This window comes from Xiphophorus maculatus, chromosome 12, assembly GCF_002775205.1.
Source record: "Xiphophorus maculatus strain JP 163 A chromosome 12, X_maculatus-5.0-male, whole genome shotgun sequence".
In the NCBI taxonomy this organism is placed as follows: domain Eukaryota; kingdom Metazoa; phylum Chordata; class Actinopteri; order Cyprinodontiformes; family Poeciliidae; genus Xiphophorus; species Xiphophorus maculatus.
The window spans coordinates 7,220,797-7,240,266 of NC_036454.1; the positions used below are offsets into that span (position 1 = coordinate 7,220,797).

The following is a 19,470-nucleotide window of genomic DNA, read 5'->3' on the forward strand; positions in this document are numbered from 1 at the left end:
CAAACAGACTAAAGTAATAACTTAAACATGCAGCATCTGACCTGTAAAACATTATGAAAAACTTTTCCACCAAAACATAATGCAAGGAAAGAGTGTGCCTTTGTCAGGCAGTGGAAGACGCAGTGGCATTACATGTGGTACAATAGCGCCCCTCTCAGGTCCAAAACGATGCCGGTACATGGCATCTTCAGTAACTTTTGCTGTGAATGAATGTGTAGATCCCTGTTACCAACACAGTCACAATGTCGTACAGAAAAGCACATTTCTATATTTTGTCCCATTCCATCCACAAATTACAATGAATTTGATTAGGATTTTATTTTACAGTGTGTAACTGTAAAGTAAATAGAACATGGTAAACGGCTTTCAGTTGCGCTTTATTTTTAGAAAAAAAATCTGAAAAGTGTGTCAGACATGTGCTTTTAATCCCGAGTCGCTGCTTTTGCTGTAATTACAACTGCAGTGCTTTTGTGCTGTGTCTCCACCACTTTTTCCACATCTAGAAACAATAAACTCCATCAGATGGGATGGAGTGTATTTGTAAACAGCAATATTTAATGTTTCTGTAAATTCTTAAATAGATTTAGGTCTGGACTTTGACTGGGCCTTTCTCAGACTTAATTATACTTCAATCTAAATTCTTGCATTGTAGCTCTGACCATAAGTTTAGGGTTGCTGTCTTGCTGAAAGATGAACCTGCGGCCTAGTTTCAAATCTTGAAAAGCCTGTCATGGCTTTACTTCCAGCATCGCCCTTTATCATATTCCAATCATCGACTCTGCAGCTTTCCTGTCTCTGCTGAACAAAAGCATATCCTGATTTTGCCACAATCACATTTTGCAATGCCAAAAGTGTGTTCAGGGTAATATGTAGAAGTGTTTCTTCACATATGGTGTTTCATATGAAGACAAAAAAGTTTAGTTTTGGTCTCATTGGAATAGACTACATTCTCTCATGTTTGCTGTATTCCCTACACGTCACCCTAAACTGTAAACAGCCCTTTTACAGTGGTTTCTTTTACAACAGTTTAATTAATGCTCGATTTTGGGAGTACAGAACCAAAAAATGTTCGATCAAGCTGTGGATCTTTGCAGATCCTCTTGTCACCACATCACATGTCACTTGGTTGTCTCTCTGATTGTTTCTGTGTCCAATCAGTTTAAGTGGACAGGAAGTTGTGTCATACCCTTCAGATGGTGGACTGAAGACTGTGTGTTCAGAATTAGGGACATTGTTTTATAACCAAACTCTGCTTTCAACTTTTCCACAACCTTATCTGTCACTTTAACTGTGCTTTTTGGTCTTCATGATGCTGTTTGTTCAATAACGTTCTGTAACAAATTTGAGTTCTTCATAGAATATCAGAATTTATACTGAGATTAAAATGCACACATGTGGACTCTGAATGCTAATTTTAGAGTAAAGATGTCTAAATACAAATGCTAGGCAAACCTTTCTTAGTTTTATTTGTAAAAAAAAGAAAAAACAAACACACACTTTGGAATGTTTGCTTATGACATAAAATCCTTGTTAAACATATCAAATTTTGCTGGGTTAACATGACAAAATGTAATCCAGAAATGTAGACTTAATAAAACATATGTTTAACCCCTTAACTGTCACCAACAAAACACTTAAATATAATTCAATGGGTCCACAAGGACACTGGTTTCCTCATGACAGTTAAAAGATTTTAATACCTGCTTAAATGTTGATATTTTGGTAAATGACTATTATCAGAACACTTATATAAATGTATCCAATGTGGATAGTTGTGCCCAAGTTGCACAACTTTCCTGCAACTTTTAGATGCACAATTTCACCAATACTCAAAGGATGTAGGCTGAAATCATTATGGGATAATTAAACTTGCATGTGGTCACCATATAACATGTATTGAGTTACTTACTGACCCTTCTTATATACAGTATAATGAGTGGGTCTGGATGTGCTCTGATTATGACTATGATTATGATTTGTCATGTTTGTGGTTAGTAAAGAACCCAAATGCAGAGACTGACTGTGTCAAAAAGAGCAGAGATCTAACAAATAATGAATGCAGAGAAAAGAACTGAATACAGCAAGACGTTTCCAACATAAATAAACAAAATGATCAGAAAAACAAACCAAATAAAAAAACAAAACCCATATCCACAATTATCAGAATGGCATAATGGTTTATTTTATTTTTCACTTGTTATTTTTGAGATCAGACATTTTAAGGCTAAAGAAAATATTTTGTCTTATAGTCCAATTAGGGGAATTATCAGCAACCAAAGTAAAAAAAAAAAAACACAAAGAAAGAAAAAAAAAACCTTTAAATGCCACCACAATTTCAGCTTAATAGTTAAATGTGTTCAACATCAAAGTTTTCAGTAATCATACCCAGTACAAAATGTACTATAGTGGAATTATTTCACTCTAAAGTAAAGTGGAGTGGCAGTTTGAACCAAAAGGACATGCTCAAGTGAAATTAGGACCTCAACATTCTGACAAATCAATACAAATGAGCAAATGTGTTTCATTGCTCTCTGCCATTATTTGAAACAGATGCGAAAGAAATGCTATTACTATTTTTATGAAAGTTCCACAAAAAATAGCAAAAACACAAAGGGTTCTATGAAACAATACATATATTTTTAAATATCACACAGACTTTAAATGATGCATTTTCAGTAATGAAGATGCTGTTCCTAGTCCACAGTACCAAAAGCTAAGTAGAAAAGAAAAGCTCTCCAGTTTCCAGTACGTTCACATTCCAGGCCAAACCTATGACAATAAGAGGTGGACCATCACTAAAAGAATTCTGAATAAAAGCAGATGAAAGAGCTTCATAGAGCAGCCTGGCTCAGCCTTAGAGAGGGCTGAGGAGTACATTGATCTGAGGAAAATTCAGAGTAAAGCTGCTGCTACTCCACAATAACAGGAATAAGCTGAGATAAGTTACATACACGAGGATTCCTTCTGTGAGTCGTGCAGAAAAACCTGAGGTTGTTTTCTGTCAGAGCTCATCCCACTGAAAGCAGACGCTAGTATAGTTCTAGAACTTCCTGGAATTATTAAAATCTCTCTGGATAATTCCTGGGATACCTCAGAATGAGCTGGACGGTCAAAGAGAATGGATGATAAAAGATTCAACCTGTGAAATGTGAAAGAAAAAATAAATCTGGAACGCATGAATTCAGATACAGTTGCATTTTGCAGTGCTGTGAAAAGGCTACTTAGCTTTAAGGTGGTGGGAAAGCTATTCAGTTATTTTGCAGAACCAGTTAAAACTGCCTCCAGAACCACACCTGGCCATGCGATGAAAGTCTCTGCAAGAGGAGTTCACTCATTGAATACTTTTCTGAGAAGCTGGATCAGATGCATAGTTTTTGGGTGTGGAGATCGTCACACCCTCTTTCCACCAATCAGGTGATTCCTTTGACAGGCACGTCCTGTTTATTTACACTGTCGCGTGCCAAGCTAAGAAGATGGCGTGCTGACTTTGACAATTCTTTCTTCTCTGCGTTATCATTGCCGGATGTTTTGTGTCAAAACCGTGCCAGCCCCCACGTGGGTAAACGCAGAGATTATCTTGAAGCGGTTATTATCCAACCGAAGACTGCGATCCACCTTTACCTCCAGCTCGACGACCCGGCCGGAGAAGACGGACCATGGCAGAAACCGGAGCGGAGCACAGCTTGCCTCTGCCCGACTGCAGTCTCCTGGGAGGAGTGGGGGAGCAGGGAGAGACCGCACCAACTCTTCCTCCGCCGCTAACGAGATCTCCGTAGACTTTGAGCAAAGCCAGGAAGCTTATAGGAGCAAAGACTCATTAGAGCTACTCAGAAGTTTGGTGGTTTTCAAACTTTGTTCCTATGACTTCCTGGTTGATAAGAATGAAGAGGTAATGCAGACAGTAGCAAACTAACAAATAGGAATTGGAATATTTCTGGTGATGTAGTTTTGTGGGTTCAGAACGATTTAAATTAATACTATGATGCTGTAAGCAGTATTTACAACACTATAGCAACAGGTTAGAAGAATGGCGATAAACTTAAAAGCAAGGCACACGCGATCCTACTGTTAACTCTGCAGACATTACCTTGTCACAGTGGGCTAGATATGATTTATTAGTCAGAGCTGATAACCTTTACCCAAATATTTATAGCTGTTTAAAAACAATTAGTATCTTTACCAATTTTCAAATTTGTAGACCATAAACTGAAACCACAATACATTACAGACTATTGTGTTGTCCCTGATTGCTAACAAACCAAACATCCTGCAGCACACCCATGTCTCAAATTACAACCTGCCTTTGCACGTCAAGCTCTTTGCAACCTGTTGCATAATGCAAGCTAGATACTATTTATAAAGTAAAGTAGCTGAGAGGTTTTCTATGGACCAATATTTCTGTTCACATGTACAATGTTACTTTACATGTGGCAGATGATAAATTTGCGATAATAAATGTGTAGTTGGATTTAATCTCGTATATGTTCAGACATAAACACACTTTTCTTATCCACTAATGATTTAATGTTGTGACAAAGCTGCTTTGTCTGCCTAACAGATGCACATCCATCTACATTTTACACATCAGAGAGCTGTATCAAATCATTCTTAGGCTGTTTTCATCTTCACTCTTACTTGTCTGACTTTTGCTAAGAATATCATCTTGTACAATTTCAATTTAGCCTGTTTCATTATAAATCTTATTAGATGTGTGAAATAAAAAAATGACCTAAGTGCTAAATCAGTACAAAAGACCGACTAAATAAAATTACGTCTGCTCAATGATAGAAAAACATAATTTGCATTAAATGTCTCAAAGTTGTTATCTATAAAATATTAATCCTTTATTGCATTTTAAACACACCTCAGATATGACAGTTTATGCAGCTACTGGCAAAATTTAATCTGTTTTTATTTAGGAAATATTGTTTATAGAAAATTAGTATTAACTTGATCTGCTGTTTTAGCAACAATTACCTTATTTGCAGTTTTGTATGACTTTATGAACTGACCTTTCTAATAGCTTCCTAAAAGATTTTCTGCTTCATAAAACAAAAATCATCTGCACATTTGTTTCTGACATAGAGAACTTGGATTTATTGTACTTGTGTAATTAGCTGATAAGTATTGAAGTTCAAGAAGTCATTTGCACTATTGACATTGGATGCTCTGATTCTCCAGTATATCAGGAGAATATATGATGGACAAAGCTTAATTTTTAGGCATTATTTAAAATCACCAATAACTAGCACTATAATATGTATTTCAAAACCACAGTTAAACAATACCTCTGACACCACAAAACTAAGTTCAATGACAGGGTCGCAGTACAGAGATTGTACCTTTTAAAGTCTATTCATGTTAAATTAAATATACCCAATAGAAACAAACACATACACATCTTAGTTTATTTTTCATTTAAATTTCCGTACTATTAAAACCTCATTAAGGCCAAACTGCCAGTTCATAGTAGTTTACGTTTATAATATTTAAACAGGATAAAAGCACACCTGCTGCATTGCAGTAGGTGTCTTTGTACACTTTTTTGCATGCAGGTATCATGCACAATCCTAACCTTCACAATAATTTACTGATGTTTAATTTTATTTACTTGTTTTCTTAACTATCTATTTAGCAATAGCTTGCTGCTTTTAGGTTTTTACATTGTTAGGTACATTTAAAACATGTCAAGTAATTGTTTATCATTGAGTGCTATGAGTCATCAGTACTATTGTGACACAAATGAAGAGCCACACTGTCATTGTCTCTCATACTCCAAGACTATAGCAATGTTTTCACCTTTTTTGCCTAGATAATGGATCTTGGTAAAAAAATTCTAGGCCAGAAGCTTTTTGATCAGCTCATGAAGATGACCTTCTATGGCCAGTTTGTTGCTGGGGAGGATCACATATCCATTAAACCTCTGATCCAGAAGAACCAGGCCTTTGGCGTTGGCTCTGTTCTGGACTACAGTGTCGAGGAGGACATCAGCCAGAAGGAGGAAACTCAGAAAGAGAGGTAATATGACATTTGTTGCTTTTTATTTGACATTAGAACTGATACTACATAAAACATGAATAACCATTTCTCTGAATTTGTGTTTTAGATGTTATTTCCATCAACTTTTATCAAATATATGACAAATTACATACATTTTATAATTTGCAACTATTCATCTAAATTGGAAAAATTAGATGAAGAATTGTGAAAAAAATAAGATTAAGATAAAAACTGTGATTTTTTTGGCACCTATTTAGATTGGCAGTATTTTGTCACTTGCCTGGCATCCGGTCACATGGACAGCACAAGGCAGCAGCTATCTGATCTGCCTCCTGATGTAAACTAGGATGACAGTAAAATCCTTGTGCAACCACTGTCTCTAGACAGCAGCAATGTTACTTCACTCTCAGCTCTGGGCGTTGATGCATATGTGGAATAATTAGAACATTTTCACAGACCAAGATTAAATATAGACAGTTTGGCCTTCTTCACAGTTACTTGAGTCAGTTGAGTGAATAAGAGGGAACATTTTGATGAGAATTTCTTAGAAGCAAAATAGAAAAATCAACTTGTCAGATTTATTCAGTGTACTGTACTAAGTACAAAGACCCTGTATATCTTGTATGACATCTCAGATTTTTAAAAGGTCAAAAACGGTGAATGAAGTGTAAGGTTTTCAGGCAGCATAATTCTAGGTTGATGTAGAGTGACAGCTGACTACTGTGTCAAATTGTGGCACAAAGAAGTACCTTAGTTTTTTTATGTTTTGTCGAATGTCATTGCCTTCATTATGACCTACTTATTCTATTTTACAGTGTTGAGAAAAAGTACATGGCTCTTACAGATTTTGTTTTGATGTTTTTATCACAGTTAAATGTTCTAGAGCTGAATACAAACTAAATACAAAAACAAATGTGGGTAATTAGTTAATTCAGTTATATTTTTACGTAGAACAAGGCTAGTTTTGATAGAGTTCATTATTTAGATTTTGCATTTTGTATTTACTATTTATTTTTTGTCTGATATTAAAATTTATTTTATGACCTGAAACATTTAAGTTTGACAGTTGCTCATTTTTAGACCAGGGGACAAAATTACACCAACTCCATCTGACAAGCTCCCCAGTGAGCTGGAAAAGCCAGACTATAAGGAAGAGAAACAAACACTGGATTACTTTTAAGAGGGAGATGCCTACAGTAATCCCCAGGTTGTTTTGTCAGTGTTAAAAGAATCCCTGTTTTTTTATTGCCTAATATAGATTATTTAAGCAAATATTTAAAGTCTTATGTTTTGTAAGTGATAAAACAACAAATCTAATCTTGGTTTTAATGCTAGAAGTCATTACTCACTCATAATAAGTCTGAGTGGGTACTTATATCTTATTGTTAGTATTACTTAGTACTAAGTAATATTAATGAATATTAATTCATTTTATGAAACTGATGTCTGTTCTCATAACATGGGAAAATGTCTTGTTATAAATGAAATAATCTTCTAATGCAACCAGTTCTTTTTCATCAGAATTAAGAAATTATTTACTTAAAACAAGCTCCTGTTTGGCTGAAAAGTTAACTGTAAGTTAGTTTTGTCTTATTTCAAGTGTACTAAAATATTTGCACTAAGAACTAGACCAAAGATCCAAAGATGCTGTGCTTTTACAGTGCAAACAATTCAAAATTTGGGGAACTGAGCTTACAAACTAAAATATCACTTAAAATTAGTTTTTTAAAAACATTTTTAGTTCTATATGAATTGTATTGCAGCGTGATCCAATTTTCAACTGCTTCATTCTGTCAAAATGTTGCAGTGATAAAAGGACACAACTCCCATCAGCTCTCCTGAATTTCTGATGACTGACTTGCTCTCTGTTAAGTCAGATGTTTGTTTACATCTGATACCTTATGATGGGAAGGGGAAATAGGTCAAGTGAAAAGTGACGCTTCAAGGCCCCATGAGGGAGTCAGCATCAAACATCAAGGATGTTTCAGCATACAGCGTTTAAGGTCATCAAACACAATGACACTCTACGGCAAGCCACAAGACCAAAAATGTTCACAAAGAAATGTCAATTCGCAAAGTCTGATGCAACTTGCTTTTCTAATGTTGCCCCAATCCTGAGCAAATTAACTGCCTTTTCTCAACACTCCTATTTCAGCTCAAGCGTTTCCGCTGGAGGGAAAGGGAGCATAGGTAAGCTGCCTTGTTTTGTTCTCATTTGTGTACACAGCACATGACGCAATTAGAAGAAATAGGCATGCAAATTTGTTTTCATCCCCAGGCGAGGGCTACAGAGAGAAAAACTACGAAGCAGGCGAGCAATTAGGTGACAGTCAGAGAGAAGTGATTGGAACCTGCACATATTTCTATGCTGATGAGGCCAAATGTGACCAGCATATGGAGACCTTTATGAAGTGTATCAAAGCATCTGGTAGGTAAACTAAATAAGTGATACATTTTGAAAATAAGCTGGTTTCATGCATTTTATTGAAGTCATAAATTTAAATAGGACCCCAATAGTTATGCAATATGCTTATTTACTTCTTTCTAAATTGTTACAGCAAATGTCTTTACATCATAATCAGACAGATTCCTATCCATAGGTGGGAGTTCTATGGATGGCTTTTCTGCAATCAAAATGACTGCACTTGGACGACCCCAGCTTCTGGTAAGCTGTAAATGATAATGTAAAGCTCAGTTTGACAATCTAGCTCGAGGAATAGCAGCAGGAGAGAAGAAGAATAAGATCTTTTCTTCTCTTTGTTTCGATAAGCTCCGGTTCTCAGAGGTCCTCGTGAAATGGCAGCGATTTTTCACGTTCCTGTCATCACAGCAGGATGGCATGGAGTCCTTGGAGCAGAGGCTGGAGCTGACACAGTTGCAGGTGAGTTTTTTCTTCTTCTTTGAGTCCAGAGATCTTTTAATTCAATCTCATATGGGTAAATTTATCTCTCACAAACACCACATAGGCAGCAACAGGATATTACTACATGTTGTAATGCAGGAGCTTATTTTTCAACCTTATACTACATGCCTAAAATAATGGGGCTTGAAAGATGCTCGGAAGTGGAGTCTGCACCTGTATTCAGATTGACTCGTGTTTGAACATTAAGGACACTAAGAAAATTTTAAATTCTAACAGTGAGGAGATAAGTTGGCGAACTGATGTGCAGCTTGTCTACATGTTAAAGTTGGTCTTGTCTTTTCTTGCTGAGTATGCAGGTCCTCTTTTCAATCAATAGCCACCATCAGCAGGTGGGGGTGGCTGCCACCATCAGCAGGTGTTTAGAAGGGGTGAACCAGTGGATGTAATGTAAAGCACTTTGGGGACTTTGTGAAGCACCATACAAGTACAGACTATTACTATAAACTAAAGACCAAAACCTAGATTCTTGCTCACCTTAGTGAGATGCTGTTTACATTGGAATTTTTTGTTAGGCAATAAAAGCATAAGACAATGAGTTAGACAGTAAGAAAATACAAATAAAACAGGACATGTAACAATAAGATAAATTAATGTACAATAAATCAAACTAACGTTTATTGTAGGATATACTAAGGTAGAATAAATTAGGCTAAACTAAGACAAATTAAAAATCTGAAAATTTGATCAGATAAGAGAAGATAAATTATTTTAAACTCAATTTCACTGAACAAGGACAGGCAATATGCTACAATAACTTTATCCTACTCAAAGTAAACCAAGTAAAGGTAAGATAAGGTAAAGTAAATTAAGGTTGAAGGGAAGCTTGGTTAAACCAAACTAAGTTAAAAAGTCAGACATTAGAAAAGTTAAGTTTTAATCTTATCTGAATTGTGAACTAAGAAAACTCAGAAAACTAACTAAGACAACCTGACATAAACTATGTTAGGATAATATAATCTAAAGTAAGATAAATTATCTTAAACAAAGATAAATGGTAGAAATAAGGTAAAAGGAACAGTTCCTTTACCAAAAGATAAATCAGGCTTAGCAAAGTTAAGGTCAACTGAATAAAGCTGATCTAAGTTAAGCCAAAGCTTGAGCTTAATAAAGCTAAGTTAGACATTTTATTGATTCTTACGTGGTCAAACCTTACTGTCAACACAACGACAAAAAACAGAAGCAGTCAAAGCATAGCATGCATATTGTCTTTGAGTTCTGTTTAATCCAATTAAGCTAAAGTGAATAAGTAAGTTGTGTTAGTTGTTGAACATACATCTGTACAAGATATTACTATCTAGGGTTCTGCAAGTTTAAGTATCATTTATTTACTTTTAGACTTTTTCCACAAATAAATACTCCTATTAGCTACTGCTAGGAAACAACATGAACACAAGAATCAGATTTAAATAGCTTTTGACATATGGCAAATACTTGCCTGTTAGCACATGAAATACATTTTTTGGTCTTCCTCTCAGCTTCTCTGTGCAGTCAGAAATCTGCAGGCACATTATTTCTCATTAGCATTCTTGAGCCGCTTTGCATTGATCATTAATTGGATATAAAGCCTAATCCAAGTGTGCTCATTTCCACAAGCACTGTGATTTATAAGGGGAGGATGTGCATGTCTACTACATTTTCTTATTATGTCCTTCTGATGCTCAGCACATTTATGAATTTTGCAGAGTCACAATTTTATTAAGTATCCTGCACGCAGATTTATTGAGAAGGCCCTAGAAATGTAGCTGTTTTTGTGATTACAGGAACTGATCATCAAACTGGGTGCAAAAGGTGACTTCCATGGCTGGTTTACTAGAAAGAAAGGAGACTCAGCAGGGTAGGCACAAACACATAATACCACATGTCCATTGTATACAGACAATCTACTTTGTCTTTACATGAGGTGTGTTTTGTTAGATTATTGACGCTAATGAGAAATTATGCACAATGTTTGCATCACATTGTTGCAAACTTTTATCATAATTTAGTGCAATTATGTAATATTCTTCCATTTTTATCCCCAACAGATGCATTGACAACCTTGATTGGAACAGTTTACTAGATGACAGAGTGAACACATCAGACCTGCTTTTAGCTCCAAATGTAAAAGTGAGAAGAGCATAATTCTTTGAAACATAACACAATTCAAATACAATTTTATGCATTAGATTTAGGGTCGAATTAATTCTTCTCTTGCAAACTTGATAAGCATAAGTTACAGTTAAAATGTTGGTTTTCATTAGCACCTTTAGACCTGTTGCTGCTAGCATTTGGATTTAGTTATAATCCAAATGAAAGAATGTACTTAAAATTTGCAAAAAAGAAATGAAGTGATGCAATTATAATTTTGAAGCTCTGAAAACAACTTGCTGCAGTTAATTTATTTAACAACTATGGACTTGAAATTCTATGAAAACCATCAATACACCATATTTTAAAGGTTAAGCTCTCTGACTTTTATTTTACTTTTTTCTTTATTTTATTATATGCAGTATTCCACTAGACAATCAACTAATCTCATTTAGAAATTTTTAATAGCATTCTCATCAAAAGTGGTATTATCAAAAAAATAAAAAAACTACTTAACACCCTAATAAAGAATATGGCTCTTTAGAAGCTAAGTACATAGTTTTCGTTTTTTTAAAACCAGTTAAAGTTAATTGAGGTTAAATATTTCCTATATGAGGCAGTAATTTAATGTGACAATATGTAAAATTAAAACATTACATAAAAAGTGACAAAGGATGAAAAGAATTTACTAGAAGACTTATTTATTTATTTGATCAAACTGAACCTTTTATATTTTTATATTTATAAAACTCCTAGAATTTGAAAATACATTTAAATTATTTAAATAGAGCTACCACTGTGTTTTAGTAGTAGCTCTATGTCTACCTGAGCTACATAGAGCTCAGATATACACAAAGGTAAGGTAAGGTAAAAAGTACCTTATCTTACCTTACCTTTTAGATATGTTTTGGTCCGTAGGTTAGTCTGTGCTTGTTGTTTCTATAGCTGGATAAACTGGAGCCTCTGCTGAAAAACTTCACCATAGAGGATGAGAATCAGCTAAAGAGGACATTGGAGCGCCTTGATGTATTGGCCAAGGTAATCAGAAATTACACGGAAGCTCTAAATGTTTATTATGGATTAGCTATGAACACAGTTTTAGCAAAGTTGACATTTTTGACCAATATCAATATATACAACTTTTTTGTGCCTTTTCTTACAATGTTTCTGCTTGCAATGTCTATATTGTAATCACCTTATATTCACTCTTAAAGCTGTCATTGTGCAAATCTGTGTGTTTTTTTGTTCAAGTTAGAGAATTCCATTCATAATGTAATTAATAAAACTTGAAAAGTGCTGTATAAAGGTTCCTACGGAGTATGAAAAAGTATGAAATTTGTTTATAAATATATGTCCAGAAATGGGAATTGGTAGTCTAAATACGGCATCCAGCTGTATCCATCCTTCCATCCACCCACAAATTCATCAATCCATTTGTCCTTTCATTTCTTTGTCCATCCATCACCAACCATCAATCCCTTTATTTATATGCTGTCCATCCATTTGTTTTTCTGTCTCCTGTCCTTCCATCCATCTTTCTCCATTCAGCTATGTTTTTTTAGACTTTGTATTCAAACTTACATCGCTGTCGGTATTCGGAGTAAATTCATAGTGATTTTTTTTCGGTCTTTGTAATAACAAAATATGGACTGAGTCTAGAAAGGTGTGGGATTTTGTATCAGAGAAATGTGCATTACCCATTGTATTTAACAGTCAAAATGTTAAATATGATTAATTCTAGAAAAAAAAATCTTGACTGGTACATCATTAAGTAATTTTAATTAAAAATATTGTTTCACAGTGTGCCTTAGAAAACGATGTTCGCTTAATGGTGGATGCAGAGCAAACCTATTTCCAGCCAGCCATCAGTAAACTTACACTGGATTCACAGAAGATCTATAACAGGGAGAAGCCTGTTATTTTCAACACCTACCAGTGCTACCTAAAGGTTAGAACCAACAAAACCAAACAATTAAACTTATAAATTACTTGAGAATTGTAGCAATACAATAACTTTAAAGAATTTTATGTTTAAGCAGCTAAAATATTAGATGTAGAGCTCTAGAGGTAAAGACGAATGAGAACATAAATAAAATCTCACTTGCTCTTCTCTTTTTATTTTGCAGGAAGCATACAAAAATGTAACTGTGGATGTAGAACTGTCCAGAAGGGAGGGTTGGTGTTTTGCCGCTAAGCTGGTACGTGGAGCATACATGTATCAGGAGCGAGAGAGAGCGGAGGAGTTCCGATATGAAGACCCTATAAACCCCAACTATGAGTCTACTAGCACAATGTACCACAGGTTTGAACCATGGCTTGTTTCTTCATTTGTTATAATCTGACTAAATCTGATACTTTGGAACTGAATATAAAAACTAAGTTCACATTTTCTATTTTCATAAAAAGCTAGCTGACTATATGTGTTACATAATTTAAAGGTAGCAAGCAATTTTTCTTTGGGTCCCAAAACTAATCACTAAATCAATAAAACATATCTAATCCCAAACATTGACTTGGAGAGCTTGGATACGATATATAAGAAGCTATTATATTTTTAGTGCCTTGCATTTGAACTCTGCTTTTGAGTAAGATACAATAATTTCCCATCTAGTTAGACTCTCCCTACCTTTTGTGCCCACACCTGGTGTAGATGTTAGTGGATAACATGCAGAGGCTCAAGTCATTGGTAGGGCCTTGTGATGATGGAAAAGAACCAGGAGAGTGAGGAAAAAGTAGCTTAATTTCAATGGCTATTGAACTTACAATAAAAGACTAAACTAATACAATTTCACTTTTTCCTTGTATTGTGCAACCCTAATTGTGACCATATCTACGATGTTTAAAGAAAATATTACAACCAACCTCTGTTTATTTTCATTTGTCCTTTGGAAAGGTGTTTGCACTATGTGCTGGACGAGATTGCTCTTAACAGAAAGGCCAATGTTATGGTTGCCTCTCATAATGAGGACACAATAAAATACACCCTAAAAAGGTAAGATTAGATTTCTCATATATATATATATATATATATATATATATATATATATATATATATATATATATATATATATATATATATATATATATATATATATGTATTTCTCTCGACCGCATGTGTCTCAGAAACTGAGCTAATGTTATTTGTTTGTCTCAATCATTCAGAATGAATGAGCTCGGTCTCTTACCAGCAGAGAACAAGGTGTTCTTCGGTCAACTACTGGGCATGTGTGATCAGATCAGCTTCCCACTGGGTGAGGAAAACACAGAAAGCACCCTGCCCACTCTCCTCCACAGTCACACAGGGACAAGGCAACAATCCTTCCTGCCTTACGTAACAATGATTTGAGAGTTTCAGTCCAGCCTCTGCAGGATGTGCATTATCTGTCCTCCCCCCTGCAGCTCTCAGCTGCGTCCCATGAGGCCTTCAAGCTACTCTCAGGAACCTTACGGGTTACACCGACAAACATTTCACATGTCAAAGCCGACCTCCAGCCTGCAAGGTGACATATGAACTGAGACAACTCAGTATTGACCACCTGTCTTAACGAAGTATCACTGTTGTTCTCACCACTTTATTTGTCAGTCAAAGACAGACACACTGGTGAAAGACAGCTGTCTGTCAACATGGGGCTCAGGATGAAATGAACTGTTATGGATGTAAACAGAGATACACCAATTCTTTTTGTTGCTTTCTAAAGAGAGAGAGAAGGTGCAGTCATACTGGAGTCACTACCTTCCAAACTATATTAGAGATGAGATGAGATTTTTATTATTTGTCAGTCACTCAGAAAGTCAAAACTTATGTATTTCTATGATATTGTCTTTTAGGAAAACTGTTAGCCAGGAGGCTTTTGTCGAAACTTTGTTTTGCTGCAACGTGTTTAGTTTGATGGATGATTCTGATAAAACATTTATCTGAAAGGTAAACACCAAGAAAATCATAGTTATGCTTAGCATATAACCTGACAACTTCAAAGTCAGTGCAGCCGAGCAACAACAAGAGTCCATCTGTAAAATGTCCTTTTGGGTCAATCTAACATAAGATGTCCTGTTCTGTGGAAATAGCCATGGGCTATGAGATTCTCGTGGTTTAATAACCTAAAGCAAAAATACAATTCTTGTAATTATTGACTGACAAAACATATGTAATTAAAGTGAAGAATACGTTCTAATATTGACTTTTCATCTGCAAAGACTGTTGCTTTGCTTTTCTTCCCAGTTTAGTTGGCCAGTTAGATTTTATGATTTAGTCAAAATTGACCCATAATTAATTCATTAGAGCTGCTATGTAGAAATAATAAGCTAGATTTTCAAAATAATAAATTTTTCTAACCTGCCCAACAGTTTTTTGTTCAAGAAAACAAAAGGAGCATCATTATTTTGAAGATGCTTGTTTTGATTGAGTCTTAGAGTGACACTTATTATGACACTTAATATGGCAAATGTTACTGTCAGGAAATGGGATAGTCAGACTGCGAGTTCCCATAAATACACATACACAAAAAATCCTTTTTAAAGACAGGATCACAAGGTCAGAGCGACCCCGCTGGACTGCGCAGACTAAAAAGTATGAGGGGTCGAAATGACCTCATCTCTTAAGACTTAATGATGTCAGTCAAAGACAGACACACTGGTTTAAGATTGTTGTTGAGACTCTTTTTTTTTTTTAAAAAGATGCAGTAAAGTCTATATTTGGTAATACACAAGAAACTGTTTTTTCTGAGAGCGGCTTGACTGTCCAAATAAAAATGTCTTTCATTTTATCATAGTGGATGTTGGCAAACTGACCAATTATCTCGCTTACTCGGAAAATTATGTATTTTTATTTTTGTCTTCTCATTTTCTTTCTTTCTGAGATTAAAGTGAGATTAGAACCGATTATTTTTTTAACTCTTAGGTTTTTACTTAATCTTTTGTGAGCAAACGTTGATTGATTAGCTTTCAAAAACATTGGTTCTCCTTGAAACCAGTAATAGGTCTACAAGGAAAGGTATAACAAAATTATTTCTTTTAATGGTAGAATACCTTGTTTTCTTTGTCTTATCTCAGGCCAGGCAGGTTTTCCTGTCTACAAGTACGTCCCCTACGGGCCGGTGAGTGAGGTGATGCCCTACTTGTCCCGACGGGCACAGGAGAACCGAGGCTTCATGAAGGGTGCCCAAAAAGAGAGAGAGCTGCTGTGGAAGGAGTTGAAACGTCGACTTGTCTCTGGGGAGCTTCTCTACAGACCAGTGTACTGAAAACACAGAAGCAGAAACTGAGAGGAGAGTTTGTCAGCTCCTTGAGGGATTTTTTTTTTAGCAGCAGCCGCTATCAAACTTTCTCTCTAGCTTGATGGCTACTGCTGCAGCTGTCTGCTCCAACTCTCTCCCTGTGCATGTCCTGTTTTATTATGTTCTGTAGTTTTTCCTCTTTTTTTTTGCAGATGAACTGCATGGGGCTTTATTATTTTCACCCACCTTCAACCCATCCAAGTCCTGTTACAGATCCCTATTTCTTTTTTTATCTGCCACAACAACTAACAGAATTCCTCATTTTTGTCATTGTGCTGTCTGTAGAGCTCTGGCATCCATCAAATGGGCATCTTTACTGCTCCAAAAGGACTCCCTAAAATGTCAACAACACTAGGGTGGGCATCCTTCGTTATTACTCCATTTATCTTGGAGAGGATAGATAATAATAAAAATAACAGACTGGATTTAAATTGCAGCAAAGGACACATTTTCCGTTTTATTTTTTATCCACTCTATTCCAGCCACACACTGCCAGTGAGGGCATCCCTGTACTGTGTCTTTGTGTCTGAAAGTGTGTCGCCAGTTTGAAAACAAGACGTGTTCCTGAATCATTGAGAAACCTTAAACCATATGATATCCCTCATCTCTTTATAATTTGCAATTTAAAAATGTCAAGGTTTCTATTTTTGTGCTTGATGGATTCTATGAGTGAGGTGTTGCAAGTAAAAATGTTATATTGGTTAACCTTTTATACTAGGATCTACAAACCTGAGTTTTTTTTTTAAATTTTCACACAAAGTTGCCTTTTCCTCATCAGTGGGTTTTGATAAATTACACTGATATAAATATATTGAAAGGAAATCTTTTTTTTTCTGATATAACTTTGTAGCAATCCAAAATCGTTCAGTAAACAAATGGAGCGTCTTACAAATAATCACAAACCTGGAACTCTTACATTGTGTCACCTTACAAATACAAATTTCAATGGATTTGATTTAAACCAGTTATCATTACTACATTATTGTGAAGTAGAAGGGAAAAGCATATGTAGTTTTCAACATTTTTGTGTGCATTTATATTAAGTTCCTTAGAATCAATACTTTGTACACTCATCTTTCACTGCTGTTTCAATTGCAGTTCGTTTGGGTTTCATCTCTACCAGCTTTGTAGATCTAAAGACTTCAAATTTTTGTTAATTTTTCTTTGACAAATGCTTCAGACTGTATGTCTTCACAGACATACTGTCAAATTGCACAGTATATAGACAGTATGTGAACAACAATTTTCAAGTGTACTCAAGAGGATGTAGGTCATGAATATGCTTTGATGTTGCTGTATGTCCTGAGCCGTCGTACTTATGGAACCTCTCCCTTAGTCTTCAGTCTTTTGCAGCCTGGAACATGTTTACTTCCAGAACTTACCTGCATTCATTTCCATCATTTGACCTGCTCTCCCATCTCTGCTGAAGAAAACCATTCCCACAGCATAATAATTCTAGCTTTCCAATTACACTGAGCATTTTGCTTGTCGGGCAAAAAGTTCAGATTTGGTCTGAACTGATCAAAGCAACTTCTTCCACATATTCAGCGTATAGCGGTACTTTCAACCGATTCCCCCACCTGTACTGTATTTCAATTAACTTCTCCCAAGTTGTTCAGTTGGACAGTCATGACTTGTGGGCTGTATATCTAAGACGTTTTAAGACATTAAATGTATCTTAATAAATGTAAGAGTTTGTGTAACCCTGCAGAAACCTTTTGAAGGTTGGACTGGATTTTATTTATGGCTATCAGAGTAAAGAGACTTGAACACAAATACCTTTCAGATTATTTTGTCTCTTTTTCTTCCCTCTTCACAGACATACATTTCAAATGCACTTAACATTTTGTGGTTGTAATGTGACACAAGTGGAAAAGTTCAAAGACTATGCAAGGCAGTGTAAAACACTAAAGGAGCAATAGAGCATTTTCACATTTTCTTTTTACAAAATTAGTACAGTAAAGGGTCATTTTCACACTTTAGGTTTCACCAGGAAATACATTTTCCTCAGTTATTGATACACAGTTCATATTTATGTCAGGGGAAAACTAAGCTTCATAGTAATTATGGCCTTGTCATTTTGTGCGAGGAGTCTGTGCTCTGTAGACCATCATCATTTAATTACCCCTGATACTTCACTCAGTGCAGATCACAGAAATTGGATGCATTAATCATTACTCAAAAGAAATGTTAGCGGCTGGTGAGTTTTACTGCAGCAGAGCACAGCAGAGCTGTCACTGTTGCTCTGTTCTATTGGTTTAATTAAGAATCAAGATGCCTTTGATTTTAGGAACACCTTCTGGGTATACATTTGCCAACAGAATCCCTTCTCACTGGTTTTCCTGGAAGTTTTTGGGTTTGCTTCACAGATTACAAATCGAAGAATTTTGCACAGCTTCCAAATCAGCTAAACCTACCATCCACTTAGCATATTATTAACCAAGACATCATTGAAGGACACAGTCAGGCAGTAAGTCAGCATAGGAAAATATGACTGGTGTAATGCTGACTTTTCTCAGTATGATTGTTTAGGTGAGTCTTTGTTATTTTAAAGGGCGGAAGTTTGGTGTCTTCCAAAGCACTGCTCATCTAAATAAAGAAGCATTATTTTTCGGGGAAACGTCTCAACCTTTGTTTTTTTTTTTTTATGAAATAGATGGATTGGCTCGTTGCTGCATCCCAGCTGCTGTTTGAGCCATAATCAGGGATTGTGTGCCAGTACACGAACTGACAGTAACAAATATAGTAGCTTTGAGCCGCTGTGGAGTATCATGTATTTTTATCTGTTGACAGCGAACTGAGAGATTACAGGAAACCATCCACATTCGGTTTAAAAGCCGCAATCATATCCACAGTGGGGGAATAATGCCAAAGCTTTATTTCTCTCCGTGAGATCGCAGGGGGAGTTATCAAAAATAATTTTGTGAAATACAGTTGAAGGGTGATGCATTATGCTTTTTGAATGCAAAGGGAGAGTTTTCAGTCCTCACCCCACTGGATTTTATATCACTGGAACCAAATTTTTATTATTACGAACATTATCATTTTTGGTTGAACTATAAATTATATAAACTGCTGTAGGAGTATTGCTTCATCCCTAACCACAAGCTGATTGGCCTTTTGATTATGACTTTACTAGAACTACAGAAAAATCCAGTTGGTTGCTTAATCAATCATTGTAGTATTCCTATAGTTCTCCTCCATAAT

At 35.6% G+C, this 19,470-nt stretch overlaps 1 protein-coding gene across 1 annotated transcript; it reads left to right on the plus strand.

Annotated features, from left to right (window-relative positions):
• Positions 1-3,021: 3,021 nt before the first annotated feature.
• On the plus strand, positions 3,022-18,041 carry LOC102223249 (proline dehydrogenase 1, mitochondrial-like). The gene is made up of 14 exons (XM_023344166.1): positions 3,022-3,889; positions 5,813-6,018; positions 8,156-8,190; positions 8,279-8,428; positions 8,601-8,665; positions 8,771-8,881; positions 10,684-10,757; positions 10,948-11,029; positions 11,936-12,028; positions 12,792-12,938; positions 13,117-13,292; positions 13,884-13,982; positions 14,153-14,241; positions 16,040-18,041. The coding sequence occupies exons 1-14, from the start codon at positions 3,524-3,526 to the stop codon at positions 16,228-16,230; spliced, it is 1,884 nt and encodes a 627-aa protein (XP_023199934.1). The 5' UTR covers positions 3,022-3,523; the 3' UTR covers positions 16,231-18,041.
• The last annotated feature ends 1,429 nt before the right edge of the window (positions 18,042-19,470 follow it).